Consider the following 17,340-nt stretch of genomic DNA (forward strand, 5'->3'; position numbering starts at 1 on the left):
ATCTTTTTTTAATTCCAGCCATCCTAGTGAGTATGAAAGTGGCATTTCATTGTGATTTTGATTTGTGTTGGCCTGACAGCTAATGATGTAGAACATCTTTTCAGGTACTTGATGGGCATCTGTTTATCTCCTTTGGAGAAATATCTATTCAGGTTGCTTGTCTATTTTTAACTGGGTTTTAAAAAAAACCTTTAGTTGCAAGGAGAAGGGGTTTGTGTGTGTGTGTGTGTGTGTGTGTGTGTGTGTGTGTGTGTGTATGAGTGTTCATTGTGGATACAAGTCTCCTTTTGAAAATAGGCTTTGTTGATATTTTCTCATTCTGTGGGTTGTCTTTTCACTTTTCTGTATGATATTTTTTGAAGGTCAAAAGTTTAAAATTTTGTTAAGTCTAATTTATCAACCTTTTATCTCTTGGACTTTGGTTTTCTAGATCTTGCCTTATGTAAATTTGAAGGTTTATTCCTGTTTTCTTATAGCATTTTATAGGTTTAGCTCTCTTACTTTAAGTCTGTGATCTATTTGTGTTTGTTTTGCTTTGGTAAGGTTTAAGATAGGGTTCCTCATGAATCTTTTTGCCTATATAAGGCTATCCAATTGTCCCAGCACCATTTGTTGAAAAATACTATTTCTTTCCCATTGAATTTTCTTGGCACCTTTAAAAAAATCAGTTGACTATAAATGTAATAGTGCCATTGATGTTAAACGGTGCTATATGTATTATTAAAACACGCTGCTCATTTTAAGTCACCATTGGCTATAATACACACTCAGATTTCAAAGATGTTAATCGTATCTTAATATTTGCAGTTCCAAATCAGTACAATACATTATTTTACAATAGCATTAGGTTACAAATACCAGCACTGTCTGACCACCTCTTCATTGTTTTCTCTCAGATTTCTTTTATAGCATTTGTGACTTTCTGGAAGTATCTTATATAATTATTTGTTTATTATGTCTCTCCTTGAAAGCAGGGACCTTATCTGTCTCATTTACTGCTATATTCCTTGCATGTATACATAAGAGGTACATGATCTATTTCTTTAAATGAATGATCAAAGAGATTTCCTCCGGCCTGTTGATTTTCACATAAATAAGCAAACAATATTGGCAGAGTTTTCTTTGAGGCAAATTTGTTGCATGAAGTACAACTGAGCAAAAAGTGATGGTTGAGGTAAAAAGCTGCTTAAAGAAGCCTGTAAATTGTCTATTTTATTAAAGGATGGCAGTGGGGTGGCACTGTTTCATTTTGTTTTTATTGAAGTATAATTGATATATTAGTTTCAGGTATACAATATAATGATATATGCAACATAATGTATATATTGCAAAATGATCACTGCAATAGGATTAATTAACATCTGTCACCATACATAGTTACAGAACCTTTTTTTCTTATTCTGAGAGCTTTTAAGATCTACTCTCTGAGTAACTTTAAAATACACAATACAGTATTATTTTATTTTTATTTTTATTTTTATTTTTATTTTTATTTTTATTTTATTTATTTATTTATTTATTTATTTATTATTTTAATGTAAGTTAGCTAACATGCAGTGTATACAATGTGCTCCTAGCTTTGGGAGTAGATTCCCATGATTTGCCGCTTACATATAACACCCAGTGCTCATCCCAACAAGTGCCCTCCTCAGTGCCCATCACCCATTTTCCCCTCTCCCCGCCCCTCATCAACCCTCAGTTTGTTCTCTGTATTTAGGAGCCTGTTAACGGTTTTGCCTCCCTCCCTCTCTGTTTAAAACTATTTTTTTCCCCTTCCCTTCCTCCATGGTCTTCTGTTAAGTTTCTCAAGATCCACATATGAATGAAAACATATGATATCTGTGTTTCTCTGCTGACTTATTTCACTCAGCATAATACCCTCCAGTTCCATCCACGTTGCCGCAAATGGCCAGATCTCATTCTTTCTCATTGCCAAGTAGTATTCCATTGTATATATAAACCACATCTTCTTTATCTATTCATCAGTTGATGGACATTTTGGCTCTTTCCATAATTTGGTTATTGTTGATAGTGCTGCTATAAATATTGGGGTACATGTGCCCCTATGGATTAGCACTTCTGTACACTACAGTATTATTAACTATAGGTATCATGATGCTATATGTTACATTGTGTTCATAGTCACTTTCTTGAGCAAAGAATAAGCTCTCTGAGGGACCTAAATAATTTCATTATTCATAGAGTCCTATAATTATAAATAGGAACCAAATGATTAAAAACAGAAGTAACTTCCAAATAGAGGTTTATTGCCTTGCTTTTCTTATGCTTTGGCTTTATTTTTCACTTTGGCCTTTTCACAAAAGATGACATAATCTTGTTGCTCCAAAGGGTATTCTTTAGGTGTGAAAGGAAGAAACAAAAAACAAAATTGACTCTAGGGTGATAAGGTAACTTTGTCTTAAAAAAGCATCCCCTCCAGAGCAAGCTGAATGTTGACAGTGTCTTCTGAAACACCCTGAGGGAATGAGAGGAAATGAGAAGAGCTGACCATTAAGCAGGGGACAGAGTCTAAAGTTTGCTCTGCTCAATATGCTTCTGTCCTCAAGTCTTCAATCACGGGAGTCTGATAAAATGCCATTGACAGATTTAAAAGCTGGCACAAAAAGATATTAAATTTTCAAGCCTCTACTGATTTACTTGCTAAATAATGTCAAGTTTCTCTGCAACATTTTCCCCTGTGTATTTTTGAAAGTGACTAATAGAGAGTTAGTTTCATGCCACTTTTTTTAATTCAGGGTGGTTTCTTCTCATTTTCACTATGTGTGAGACACTCTTTTCCCCTTTGATTTACTTGGGAGAGCAAGCTAGTCTTCCAAGGTATTTCACAGAACTATGGGTAGAAATCTTTGTGCTTTCTTAACTGTTGCCTGAGGAGACATTTCTTTCATCACTGCAGTATCTATAGTTCTCTGGGTCTAATTTCCCTTCTGAGGTTGGTGGCATGGGCCAAGCAGCCTGTGATGTTCCAGCATCACTTGAAATGGTGACTTCAGGGCTGTGACTCAAAATGTTTACTTCACTGAGGCCCCAGAATAGCTGCCAGTTTTAGCCAGATTATGAATGAACTCCTTGTCAGTTCAGAGAGCACACTTTTCTTTTTTTTCTCCTCACCCCCTTCTTTGTTCACACTTCCTCTGAGCAAAACTTCTGCCTGAGTCAAGCATTTTAAGACTTGGTCTCTGGGAAAAGAGTTAAGATTGATAAAGGAATACTTCCTGTTTAGGAAACTTCTCAAAAATTGGGTAATCGGAGGTTGTGACCCTGTTGAAACTCAAGACACTTAAAGCAACGGGTAATACATGTTTCCTTGAGGACTCTTGCCTAAGTTTTGGATGCCGATGTATGCCAATGCATTATAACCAAATATATTTTACTCCTTTTGTTTGGTAATATAATTGAAAACACATTTAATCATATGTTACTTAAGACATGGCTGTTTGGTTTTTGGCCGTACCAAAGTTTTAGTAAAGCTCCAGGTGTTTCAAATGCATTTTGTGTTATCAAAAAAAGCCGCATTGCCTGATTTTTTTTCACATTTGATTGGTGGTCCTTCACTCTCATTAAAAACTTTTGGGGGAAATAGCTTGCCAAATGGAGAGAGCTATGGATTTTTGTGCTCCACAATATGTGATGATGAAAACAAAACAGAAAATTGTAAAATTTGTAATTCTGTTTCATGACCTTTTCTAGCTTAAGCTAAACCTGTTTATCTGCAAAGGCAGGTATCCTAATCATTATAGCAGTGAATGTTTTTGATTGTTTAAAATAAGAAATAAAACGTGGTAGCGAATGAGAAGCACATGGTGTTAGCGCAGAGCAGTATCCTACCATGTTGCTACCACATGCAGATTTGGAGAAGAGTCTATTTCTTCAGAAAAAAAGGAATCATGGTGACAGTTTTTCAATGGAAAACTGGATAATACTATATAAAGAGGAAACTTCTCTTCAGCCTTCAGGAATACAGTTAAAGAACAATTGCTGGGCATAGAGGGCAATTCAAAAACCCCATGCAGCCCGTTCTTAGCATGGCAGCAAAGCTCTTGACAACCACTCCCCTCCTGATCCTTCTTTCTGGTCATAGCCAACAACTCACAGTTTTGTAAAAAATCCAAGTATATCCACTCTTTAATCTCTGGCCACAAGATTTTCCCTTGGCCCAGAAAGCTTTCTCTTCCTTGTACTCTGCCACCCTCCTCCCGTAACATTTCACACATTCCTCTGCCATTGTTCTACCATAAGGGCTTGTTCCTATGATTGTCTCCTTGTTAGGTATTTCCTTAGGGTCAGACTCCCTGTTTCATCATGCCTTAGCATCATGAATAGACAGCTACAACTGAAGGTTTTTTTTTTTTTTAATTTTAAATTTTAAATTTTTAATGTTTATTTGTGTTTGACAGAGAGACAGAGCACTACTAGCGGGGAGGGGCAGAGAGAGAGAGGGAGACACAGAATCCAAAGTAGGTTCCAGGCTCGAAGCTGTCAGCACAGAGCCCGATATAGGGCTTGAACTCATGAACCGTGAGATCATGACCTAAGCTGAAGTTGGATGCTCAACCACTGAGCCACGCAGGAGCCCTACAACTGAAGGGTTTGAATCAATAGTGAAAGGAATAAAAGTTTTTAAGGTTAGGGGCCCATGGTAACAAAGGCTTGCAAATGGGAATGAATGTGACTTGTTCAAGAGACTGGGGGCTGAGGGGAAGGGAACTCTTACATAAAAAATAAATATATCTTAGGGGTCCCTGGGTGGTTCAGTTGATTAAGCATCTGGTTCTTGATCTCAGCATAGGTCTTGATCTCAGGATCATGATTACCAACTAACTAAATAATCAATATATATATTACACACCATTTTCTGGAGGGTTCATCAGTTAATTTAGCAATTAGCCCCTCATTGTTCTCTTTTAATATTGAATCTTCCCTACTATTTTGTTTTTTATGACATTGACATTTTTGAGGAATCTGTATTAGGTCTTGTAGGCAGGAAAAATTGCATTAAGAATATCATGATTTTGGTTCTGCATCATTTTGTTTTTGTAAATGTCAGTTTTAAAGATTATGAGAAATTATATGGAGCCTTAATTTGAATCTTTCTGATGTGGTACAGCCTAAGATTTCCTCTAATAAAGGAAAGCTTTGTGGGGTGCCTGCGTAGCTCAGTTGGTTAAGCATCCAACTTTAGCTCAGGTCATGATCTCCCACTTCATGGGTTTGAGCCCTGTGTCTGGCTCTGTGCTGACAGCTCAGAGCCTGGAGCCTGCTTTGGATTCTGTGTCTTCTTCTCTCTCTGCCTCTCCCCTGCTCAAGTGCTCTCTCTCTCTCTCTCAAAAATAAACATTAACAAAATATATAAAAAAAGAAAAGCTTTGGTTCTAGTTGGACATAGTTTAGGGTCTTGCTGAAAAGGCTTTGTCTTACCTGAAAGCAGAAGCAGGAAGTAGCAGTTCTGAGAATGTTGCACTTTTCAGTTCACATGCATTATTAGCTCATAAACTCAATTCCCTTAGGCTAAGATTACCTGAGTTTATCTGTGGCCTCAAGGGACAGTGAGTGGAAGTGAATCTTTCTGAGCACCAGCTGTTTCTTTCACAGTTGTAGTGTATTTCTCCTGCTGCATTAATATAAGGAGGAAAATAACTTCATTTTCCTTTGTAGAAAGGAATAGAATAGAGTCTGCAGCACAGTAAGAGAACAGGTAGCTTGCAGTGGAATAAAAAGTTTATATTAAGTAACTTGTAACCATACATTTTATGGTTTAAATCCTTGAAAAATTATCAGGTGAACCCAGTCTGCCTAGCGGCTAAGCTTTGTAGTTTTTGGTCAGGCCCTTTTGGAAATAGCAGAATGTATATTACTCAAGCTGTGCTAGGCTATATACTTCAGTAACAACATGCTTTATAAACAAAATCCCACATCTCACTCACTTAAAAAGAAGACTATTTCTTGCTCATGTCATCATTGAGTATGGGGAATTTGGCTGTTCTTACATTTTAAAACCCTTGGCTGAGGGGCGCCTGGGTGGCTCAGTCGGTTAAGCGTCCGACTTCGGCTCAGGTCACGATCTCGGGGTCCGTGAGTTCAAGCCCCGCGTCGGGCTCTGGGCTGATGGCTCAGAGCCTGGAGCCTGCTTCTGATTCTGTGTCTCCCTCTCTCTCTGCCCCTCCCCCATTCATGCTCTGTCTCTCTCTGTCTCAAAAATAAATAAACTTAAAAAAAAAAACCAAAAAAAACCTTTGGCTGAAGTTTTTTGTACCATGTGATTCCACCATCTATTACAGACTTACGGATGAGAGAGAGAAAACACAAAGTATTCATATCTATTTTTTTTGTTTTGTTTTTTAATGAGTTGATTATTTTAGATTGCACAAATAAGTGATATAATGAAGTATTTGTCTTTCTGTGTCTTAACTTATTTTACTTAGCCTAAGTCTCTAGATCCATCCATGTTGTCTCAACTGGCAGGATCTTCTTCTTTTTTATGGCTGAATAATCTATTGTATGAATATGCCACATTTTCTTTTTTATTCATCTTTTTTTTTTTTTTAAGTTTTTTTTTAATGTTTATTTATTTTTGACAGAGAGAGAGGGAGAGAGACAGATCACGAGCCGGGGAGGGGCAGAGAGAGAGGGAGACACAGAATCCGAAGTAGGCTCCAGGCTCTGAGCTGTCAGCACAGAGTCCAATGCGGGGCTCGAACTCACAGAACATGAGATCATGACCTGAGCCGAAGTCACGCTCAACCGACTGAGCCACCCAGGCGCCCCTTTTTTTATTCATCTTTCAATAGATATTTAGGTTGCTTTCATGTCTTGACTATTATGAGTAATGCTACAGTGAACATGGGAGTGCAGATACCCCTTAGAGGATAATAATTTCATTCCTTTGGATATATACCCAGAAGTTGGATTCCTGGGTCATGCAGTGGTTCCACATTTAATTTCTTGAGTAACCTCCATAGTGTTTAATAGCTGTATCAATTACATTTCTACCCACAGTGTACAGGGATTCCCTTTTCTCCACATCCTTACCAACACTTGTTATCTTAGGGGTTTTGTTTTGTTTTGTTTGGATAATTGCCATCCTAACTGGTGTGAGATGATATCTTATTGTGGTTTTGATTTGCATTTGCTTAGTGATTAGTGAGCTCATATCCACTTTTACTTGAACAGGAAGCAACATCTGCCACTTTTGCTCTTAGCTTCGTGGCAAGAACTAGTTATGTGGCTTTAACGTAACTGTGGGAGGATGGGAAATGTAAGTGAGTCCATGGACTGATTAGTGACCTGTGTGTCACTGACATGTAGTGTTCCCAGTGATGATGGCTTGGTGAACACAGGCTTCAGAGGCAAGCCAACCATACCGTTGGGAAACTTTGGTTTTCATGGTGAAGGGCATATACTGGCTAAGTTCCATTTCTCCTTCCCCCTACTTATAAAAATGTGTTTTTGTGACCACTGACAAAAATCAGCTGTATTAAGAGTACAGAAAGAGGCCTTTGGAGATTCACACATTAAAGAAAACTTTTTTAAAATAATGAAAAAGAAGAATAGTATAGTGAACAGTATTATATCCTTTACCTTGTCTGTATTACATCTAGAATTATTGAAATTCTCAATTAATCTCAAGGTTAATCTCAATCTTCAGTTGGTTTTAAGTCTCCAGAATGGAACTGAATAACCATAAGTACTACCTTAGATGAGTGAGATTTAGGAAATAGATTTAACATGAACCTTGTGATGACTATTTACATATTGGCTGGCAGTCTTAAAATTGATCCTTGTCTGCTATATTTTGTCCAGTATAGTTCTTGAAATATATGTTTGTAAAGAATGATTATTATAAATAGATTTTAAGAGGAACATACTAGACTTTAGTCTCTCAAGAAAAATAGTCTCTCCTTCCCCAAATGCTTTATGGATATGTTTCCATAATTCTTTCCTTGATCAATTTAAGAGCTTTTCCATGGAAAGGATTTTTTTTTAATGTTTATTTATTTATTTTTGAGAGAGAGACAGAGAGAGAGAGAGAGAGAGAGATGTGCATGTGAAAGAGAGTGTGAGCAGGGAGAGGCAGAGAGAGAGGTAGAGAGAGAATCCCAAGCAGGCTCTGTGCTGTCAGCATGGAGCTGGATGTGGGACTCAATGTTGTGGACAGTGAGATCATGACCTGAGCCAACATCAAGAGTCAGACGTTTAACTGACTGAGCTACCCAGGCACCCCTCATGGAAAGGATTTTTCTTTTCTTTCCTTTTCTTTCCTTTTCTTTTCTTTTCTTTTTTTTCTTTTCTTTTCTTTTCTTTTCTTTTCTTTTCTTTTCTTTTCTTTTCTTTTCTTTTCTTTTCTTTTTTTTCTCTTTTCTTTTCTTCTTTCTTTCTTTCTTTCTTTCTTTTTAATTTGCAATACTTTACGTGGGTGGCTAGTACATTGGGAATCATTTTCTCGAAAGTGTAAACTGAAAATAAATATTTGCATGTAGTGTACCAAATCTGATTCTTTTTCCCACCAGCCAGATCATGTCTCCTAGATTCTAACCCCTGTGTTATAATGCCACTTGCGCTATCTTTGTCTTTTACTTTAGTCTTTTACTACTCGTGTTTTACAAAGGCCTTTTGTTTTCATAAATACATTTATATCATAGAACTTTCAGGAGCACAGTAGGTAATTATAAGTGTTTAATAGTTATCTTATAATTTAGCCACTGGGAAACTTTACTTAGTATTACCTTTTCACATCTGCATTACAGTTAATGGGGGTTAATAACAACCCTGGGACACTTCTAGTCATCCTGTATTTTATTTATTTGGTTAGTTGAAAGTTCCTGATATTCATCAAGTACACGAGATAAATAGCTAATGTGGCATTTGATTAATCAAATTTGGTTAATCAAAGGCATACTCTTTGTGTGTCTGGATTGAAATAAACTCTGTTATACTAAGAATATATTTTTTTCTTAGGCAACAGAGATTATGCCAAGGATGATCCATTGGAGTTTAAGTCCCACCAGTGGTTTGGAGCATCTGTGAGATCAAAACAGGATAAAATTTTGGTAAGTCTTTTGGATATTTACTTGTAGGTGAGTTTTGTCAATTTATGTGGAAACACAGAAAAGTTTCTGCTTGAAAGCTAGTAGTAAAACTCAGTGTGCTCAGGAGTACAGGACAAGATGAGATAAGATAGCCCTGATCAAAGGCCGTCCTATCAAAGATCTTCTCTGTCCTGCCCTTCACAGACTTGCTTTCTGATACTTTCCACCTTCATTCCTGCCTTGTTACCTTCTCCACTCTTGTTGATCCTTCCCCTCAGGGTGTTTCTGTCCAGCCGGGTTCAGGATGAGTGTGCCTGTGATTAATCACAGGCACTAATACCTCTTTTTAAAAACACAGCAGCCTTCCCTTTGCCTCTTTCCCCTGCTATGCCACATTCCTTGCTCCTCTTTTCAGAAACTTTTTCAGTGTTTTCTTCAGTTATCCCCTCTACTTCTTCACTGCCTGTTCTTTTCCCAACCACAGTCAAGCTCAGGTAGGCATGGCTAAAGTCACCCTTGGCTTTCAGGTCACTGAAATCACTGGTACTTGTTGAATGTTTCTTGCCACTCAGCACCATTCAACGAGGTCAGTTAGCCCATTCTTTTTGAACTGCTTTTCTTCCCTTGGCTTCTGGAACACTGTACTTTCTTGGTTTTCTCCCATCTCCCTGCCTGATCCTCACTGTCTTTTTGAGCAGCTCCTCTTCGCTCAGTTTCTAAGCGTTGAGTGTCCTAGGCTGGGTTCTGGGCCACCATCTTCTCTAACTACACCTTTTACCTGGCTGTTCCTATCCTGTCCCATGGCTGTAAATACAGTCTATATGTCATAATCCCTAAAGCTATATCTCTATTTCTTAATTCTCCCTGGATTTTCAGAGTGTTTCCAAACTAGCTATATGGCATTTCCATTTGGATATCTCCTGTGTTACTCAAAATGAACATAGCCAAAATAGAACTCTTGTTACCCTTCATCAGAAAGGAAAAAACACAAAGTTAATGCTCTCCATATGAAACTTCCCCAGCCTGTTTACAGCCGTGACTCTCTATCCCCTCCACCAGCAAGCCCTATCAGTTCTGCCTCCAGAATGTATCCCACATCCATCTAGAAATCATCACCTGCACTGTTTCCACCCTGTACCCAGCCACTATTGTAACCTCCCCGGGTTCCTGCAGTGGCGCATCTCCTCTTTCTGCTTCCTCTCCTGCAGTCCATCCTCTGTGGTTCCTCCTCTGCAATCCTTTTTCCAGAGGAGGCCCAGAGTGAACCAGAGCATTTCATCTTCTTAATTAAAACCGTCAGGTGGTTTTCCATCACTCATAGAGTTCAAATCCCTGCTTATCCTGGCTTATAAGCATCCCCACAACCAGGTCACTGGCTCTTGTCTCTTTGGCATCATCTCACTCCGTCTTGCAGCCTTTAACCACACTAATCTTCATCCCTTCCATGTGCCAGGTCACTGCAGTTAGTACCTTAGTGTGTTTGTTCCCTGTCCCTGATTTATGCTCACCTTGTTGATTTTCACTTGGCTAGCTCCTTGTCATTCTGACTTCAGCTTTCATTTCTTTTCCCCAGAAAGCCCTTCCCTGTTGTAATTACCTGCATAGTATTTATTGCTGTTTTTTAAAATATGATGGTGGGGCATTAGAGATGAATTTGTTTAGGAGCTGAAATTTCAAAGGAACTCTACAGGATGTGTCTAATTGGAGGTCAAGGATGGGGTTGAGAGTGGGTCATTCTAGGCACAAAGCAAAGAAGCAGAAGTAAGCAGGTGCAAATAGTCCTTGTACACGAAACATCAAGTACATATAGAGAAGTAGCAACAATCATCTCCTTTCACTTTTTTCAGGGTAAATATAGAGTAACCCACTGTTGAAGTCTGCAACATTTGTGTTAATGTTTTGCTTCAAAAAGTATTACAGAAAGTTCATTGAACTTTTTTGCCAGCAAGTTAAACTGTTACATTTTGGTAGATTACTATGTTATTAAAGCATACATTATTCTACTGCTCGTGCATGGCGTTAAAATCCATAACTCTGAAAACAGAAGGGTCACAATTTATTTGGAAAGTAGATCAAATGAGCACTGCAAAGTCTTTTACTTTTTTCTTAATAATAAATTATTTGCTTTATAATTTGGGGTGTAGTCTACGTGTGTAAGAATGTTATTTAGTTACAATGTTGATTCGATCAGCTTAGTGCTGATCAAAAAAGTGCTACATGAAATAATTTTGCCATTTTGAAAATGAAATATGTGAAAAAGGTACTTATCACTGTTGTGATATGGAATTCATAGTATAGGATAGGTGTGGTTACTTTCTATTAATGCTTAGAAAGTGTTGTTCAATTCTGGGGTAGTGTAGATTGTCTGAAACACTAATCTTTTCAGGGAATTTTTATGTTGTGGACCACCACCTTTGATTTCAGGCCTGTGCCCCACTGTACCACTGGAGGACTGAAATGAAACAGGAGAGAGAGCCAGTTGGAACATGCTTTCTTCAGGATGGAGCAAAGACTGTAGAGTATGCTCCATGCAGATCAAGTATGTATAAGAAGCGTACCAACTTTTAAATGAGGGTTGGGAAGCCTAATTTGTTAAAAGTGTGTGTGTGTGTGCGCGCGCACACGCGCGCGTGTGTGTCTAAAAATTGTAGACATGTTGTGTTAGTCAAAAGATGTTCCATTGACCTTCTCTAACACAGATGCGGGACTTCCTAAAACAAAAGAAGCTGATGCAGTGGGTCTACCTCAGGCCTGTGTACCCGCATTTTTAGGAAAACTCCTCAAGGCGATTTGATGGATACCAGAGTTTAAGAACTAGAGCTTTATATTAATAATGTTTAAAAAAAAAAAAATATATATATATATATACACATATATATGTATATATATATATATACATATATATGTGTATATATATATGTATGTATGTATAATGTTTAAAATATATATATATACACACACACACACACACATATTATATATATATGTATGTATGTCTTTAAGACATATATATGTCTTAAACAGCCAGAGTTTATATAGGAAGGTAAAACATTGAGCTCAGGACTCTGAGTCTGAATTTGCCTCCTTTTATTATTTTTTTAATTAAAAAAATTTTGTTTTAAGATTTTATTTTGAAGTAATCTCCACACCCAACATGAGGCTTGAACTCACAGCTTTGAAATCAAGAGTCACACACTCCACCAACTGAGCCAGCCAGGCACTCCTCTTAAGTCAGTTTCTTTGTCGGTCTATTATCAACCTTACTCTTCTTTTGATGATCCAAAAGATCTCACTTTGTTGTCTCACACTATTTGAAATTTCAAATGAAATTCATGTGGTGACTACAGGTGATTTTGAGTCCTTACAGTTTTGATCGTGCTTTTCCAAAGGAGATTCCAGTTCTTTTGCCTTCCCGTCTTTGGTCAGTGGCCACCACTCCAGATCCTCTTTCTACAAGAAATGTAAAAATAGCTTACTGAAGTGCCTTATGGTATTTATATCTAGAGCACTTTTTAGGCTGTTTCTTTTTTTATGTTCCATTGGTCACCAGATACTTTAGTAGAGAGAATCAGGAACAGAAGTCTAACATGTAAGACTGTTAACTGCTAGATTCTTTCCATCTGTGTTAGGTGACTTGGGACACCAGGCCAAAGGAACTGTTCAGTCCTTAAAATTTTAAGCAGTTGAACTTCCAAGAAGCTGCAGATGGTTTTATTAACACTTATTTCTTCACCCACCAACTTGACCCTGCATGTTGTGAGAAGTAAACATCAAAAGAATGGTACCTCCCTAGAAGTGCATTGTTTATTTGGGTTGGTCAGAAAGCACAACGCATCACAGCACAGAGGAGGCTGGCAGGTTTATACTCCGTGTTTGACGCCAGCTGTATCACCACCTTTATGTTGCTGTTTGGGTTAGAGTCCTGTCGTCTTTTTGGTATGTGGAAAATGTGAGGATTAAATTTGTGTTTGCAATTTCTGTATTGCAAAAATGTTGCTATTGTGAGAAGGTAATTTTATAGCTATGAGGAATGAGCTAACTCTTGCCCGCCAGGTTTGTAACTTACCATTTATGTGATGGACATAAAGGTAAAAATCACCCTATTCTCACATGATAGATGTGGGAACTGAGATTCAGATTGTTGGAAGTAATTTTTTCCTACATCTTTTAGTAGTGAATGATCTGATGAGGACTTGAACCCAGTTCTGTCTTATTCCAAACGAGCCCTTCCCTTGTAAATACTAACAATGGAATATGTTTTCCATTTCAATTGCCTCAGGGTTAACCACAGCTTTTCCTTAAAGAATACGTTGTGCTTTCACGAATACAGGTTTGGATAATTCTGGGTATGTGAAATACTTGGTACCCTTCTGAAAGCAAGCATTCTAGAAATGATCCATTCATGTGGATATACTGTTAGATTAGGCTAGTGTTGTTTTTTCATTTTGACTTTTCTATAATGACCATTTTTTTTTTCTCAACATGTATTTAAAGGATGAAGGCAGTATTTGCATGATGTATCTGTTACATAATGCTTTTGCTTATTTGGTTTAGGCACAGAAATTGTAAATATAGGCACAAAAATTATAAACTCATTTTAACCCTTATTTTCTAAATTATTTAACATCCAAATCAGGTCAGCAAACTGGTTTGTGAGCCTCTTTTTGTAAATAAAATTTTATTGGAAAGCAGCCACACCCATTTGTTTACATGTTGTTTATAAAGGGAGAATTAAATAGTTGCCACAGAGACTGGCTGGCCCCTAAGTCTGAAATATTTGCCATATGGTCCTTCACAGAAAGTTTGCTGATCGTTAATCAAATAATAAAACCTAAAATCTTAGAAAAAGCAAAAGAATAACCTTAAAACATCAAAGTGAGTGCCTTTCATCCTAATAAATCTGGCTTTCAGTATCCATTGACCACTGTACATGTTTTTTGGCTCAAACTTTGAAATATGAAGCTATGTACAGACCCAAATTACAAAGAGCAACTTGACGAGAGGTGAAGAAATGCTCAGGAGTGGGAATCTGAGAACCTGGGTTTATTCTAGCATTTTGTCAGCAACCTGGCGATAGCTATTGGTGGTACACTTAACCACTCTGGGCCTTTGTTTTCACTATTAGTAAAACACTAATTTGGTTAAAAGACTTCAGAGATAGAGTTTTTGTATTTTGTATCTTCTTCGTGTTTCCATAGATTGTTCAACCAGTGATTGATTTTGCATGGGGGTGCCAGTTTTGAAGGGCTAAGTTGCTAACTTCTTGGTAACTTTGCTTGTTTTGGTAGTGGTAGTTTGTGGGGGGGTTGTTGTTTGTTTGCTTTTGTTTTCAACATGACCTGTGTGGGCACGCTGGACATGAAACTTCATTGTCTGTGAAAAATTTTCCTTGTTCCTGATTATGTTTGCTTTTGGCTTTTCATAACTATCTGTGACCTAATGGCTTTATACAATAGGCCAGATGACTTTCTGTTCCAAAAGTGCCTGACCCACAAATCATTTAACTTACATGCTCTTAATTCCGTGATCGGACTGAGTCCTTTGTTCCTTCTGCTTTCTGATGACATGTGTACATAGATTTTTCTCAGTAATGATAATGAGCTGGCTTTTCTTTCCCCTTGATTGTTAACTCAGGAAATTACAAGCACATTGCTGATTTGAGATAGTGCAGTTTAGTGGTGTGGACACACCTGGGCTCAGATCCTTGCTTTCTTATTTACTAGCTGGTTGACTGGGGTCAAGTTACTTAAGTTTCTGTAAGTCTTAGTTTCCTTATCTGTAAATTGTGCATAATACTAGTATCTCTCATAGGATTGCTGTAGGATTTAAACAATCATACCTTGGAAAATGCTTTCATACAGTACCTGGCTCACAGAAGGGGCTTTGTGAACATTAACTGCTCTTACTGTCATAATCAGTAATATTATTTATAATGCTGTCAGGCTTGATGAATGGGAGAAATATTATTCATCTGTAGAAATAAAAACAAAAGCCTTCACGGAAATAGTTGTAGTTAACATAAAATTCTTCACATTGTCATAAACATTCAGTTTAATATGTACCTGTTAATAAAATTTTAAAGGACAGTCATGTTTTCTTGCTGGGATGTTCTGAGAAACCAAATAAAGGAGATAACTGTACAGTATGATAATCAAAAAGGGATGTCTCTAAAAATAGCCTGAAATAGTTCCCTAAATACAACTTGAAGAAAGGAAATAAAGAGCCAACTTGAGGTCGGAGCAGACTTCCTCAGTATGATTCACTAGACACTGGAAACCCCAGCCCCACATTCTCCCATTCCCTCCTGTTAAAAAAAATTCACATTGGGGCAGCATTACACTCTTGAGGCCTTTAATAAAACAACTTCTAAATTTAGTTATTAAGTGTGTAATCTTGGGGCAGTTCCCAGGTTTTAAAATGGGTTCAAAAATTTTGATGGGAATATTTGGAAATTGTCCTTTCAGTTATACTGAAAATAGACATTTTTGGTTCCTGTGTTTGGGTGGCAAGTTTAGTAATACGAAAGCATAATTATTTACATATTGTAATTGTCTATAGGAAATGCTTGATAACTAAAGAGCAGTATTTTTGTTCCTTGTTATCCTCGAAATAAAACAAGGGAGAGCCTTCAGATTCATCCTTACCTGTGCTCTAGGTCCAGTTTTACTCATGATTAGAGTTAATCTAAATGAACTGGCTACTTGTCCAGAAATTGTCCCCTTGTGAGAACTACAAAATAAAGGGTAACTACAAAAGAGTCAAACTGTTGAATCTGTTGTCATTTGGAAAATAATCAGTGTCGTGTTTAAAGATGTTCACTTTCATTAGACTGCAGTTCTAAATATGTTGTGAAGATAGTTTTGTATTTTGCTCTTTGCTGAATATTAAGTTAGGGTCTGGCCCTCTCCCAAAATCCTGAAGTACGTTTTTAATAGATTTGTTGTTGTTGTTGTTGTTGTTGTTGTTGTTGCCTGTAAAATGTATGTGTAGTCAGTATGTATTAGGAGTGTATGTATCTCTTTACTGGTATTCATAATAAATTTCTAGAGTGTTAACTGGAATTTCAAATTCAAACTGGAATTTTACTTGTAGATCACAACTCATCTTTGTTTCATGAAATCAGAATAGTGGATCATAACCAGTAATTCTTTTTTAAAAGGAATGAAATAAAATAGAAAGTATTAGAATATATTGTCCATGGTAATAGTGATAGTTTTATGGAATTTGGTCTGATTCATGTATCTGTTATACACACATACAATAACATATATGTTGGGTTATATGGACTGTGGTATAAAATACAGTCTTGCTGTGGGTTATGGTTAAAAATAAGTTTGAAACCTACCATCTTAGGTGATGTTTCTATTTCCTGGTGACCATTCCAGATACATTGATCTCTCTCTGTTGCCATTATCTGAGAAAATGGTGCTGATAAAAATGCATAGTAACTTTTTTAGAGTGTGATAACTCATTAAATGCCACATTGAATGAACACTCCCAGTTCAACAATACATTATCTTATGATTACAGTGATACAGATTTTTCTCATGTTTTGTTTTATGTCATTTGTTTGTTTTTGGGTTTGTGTATATTTCCAATCTTTTTATTTTAGAAAATATTGATGCTGATGGACAGGGATTTTGTCAAGGAGGATTCAGCATTGATTTTACCAAAGTAAGTTCTCATTTAAGATTGAATGAGATTCAGATCTACCTCATTATCTAAACCACTGTTAAAAATTACTTGCTCAATACTTCAGCTTCTTTATAATTATTACCTGTTCTATGAAAACACCTAATAAAAATGTCCCATGCATTTTGATATTCTTTGCCTCATATTCTCTCCCTAGTGGACGTTGCCTATTTGAAATAGACATCAAAATGAGAGTGGGGGACACTTAAAAGATCTCAGTAGATGACAGATAACTATTACGACTTTATATTAAAATTTCTAATTAGATAAATTTATATAGTACTAAAGTTTTGTCTTTTTGATTGAAATTCACAAAAGCTGTCACTGGGAGCTTGATTACAGAATTAGAGTTTAGTTACATAAAAGCTCAGAAACATGCATGCTTGCCATCTATTATGTGCCTACAGGCACCAAGTAAAGCTGAAGCAGCTTAATTATTGTGAAACATCTCAGATGCGTGACTCTGTATTTTTAACTAAGCGAGCATGCTCTCCAGAGTTGACAGTTTTTATCTGTTTTCCTGAAATAACAATTCAGTTTATGTTTTCAAAGGAAATTTTTCTTAAATACTTTTCCTTATGTCATTTTCTTTTGTGTATGT

At 36.9% G+C, this 17,340-nt stretch overlaps 1 protein-coding gene across 3 annotated transcripts in view; it reads left to right on the forward strand.

The window, feature by feature from the left end:
- The window catches only part of ITGAV (integrin subunit alpha V), a 116,116-nt gene that overhangs the window by 50,117 nt on the left and 48,659 nt on the right, over positions 1-17,340 (forward strand). For 2 of the 3 annotated variants that reach the window (XM_042949391.1, XM_042949392.1), the window contains exons 3-5: positions 8,977-9,068; positions 11,472-11,586; positions 16,660-16,721. In XM_042949391.1, coding sequence (XP_042805325.1) covers positions 8,977-9,068; positions 11,472-11,586; positions 16,660-16,721 — 269 coding nt within the window. Of the gene's footprint in view, positions 1-8,976; positions 9,069-11,471; positions 11,587-16,659; positions 16,722-17,340 lie in introns of those variants that run through there. The other variant, XM_042949393.1, reaches the window with a different exon arrangement.

This window comes from Panthera leo, chromosome C1 (assembly GCF_018350215.1).
Source record: "Panthera leo isolate Ple1 chromosome C1, P.leo_Ple1_pat1.1, whole genome shotgun sequence".
Taxonomy (NCBI): Eukaryota; Metazoa; Chordata; class Mammalia; order Carnivora; family Felidae; genus Panthera; species Panthera leo.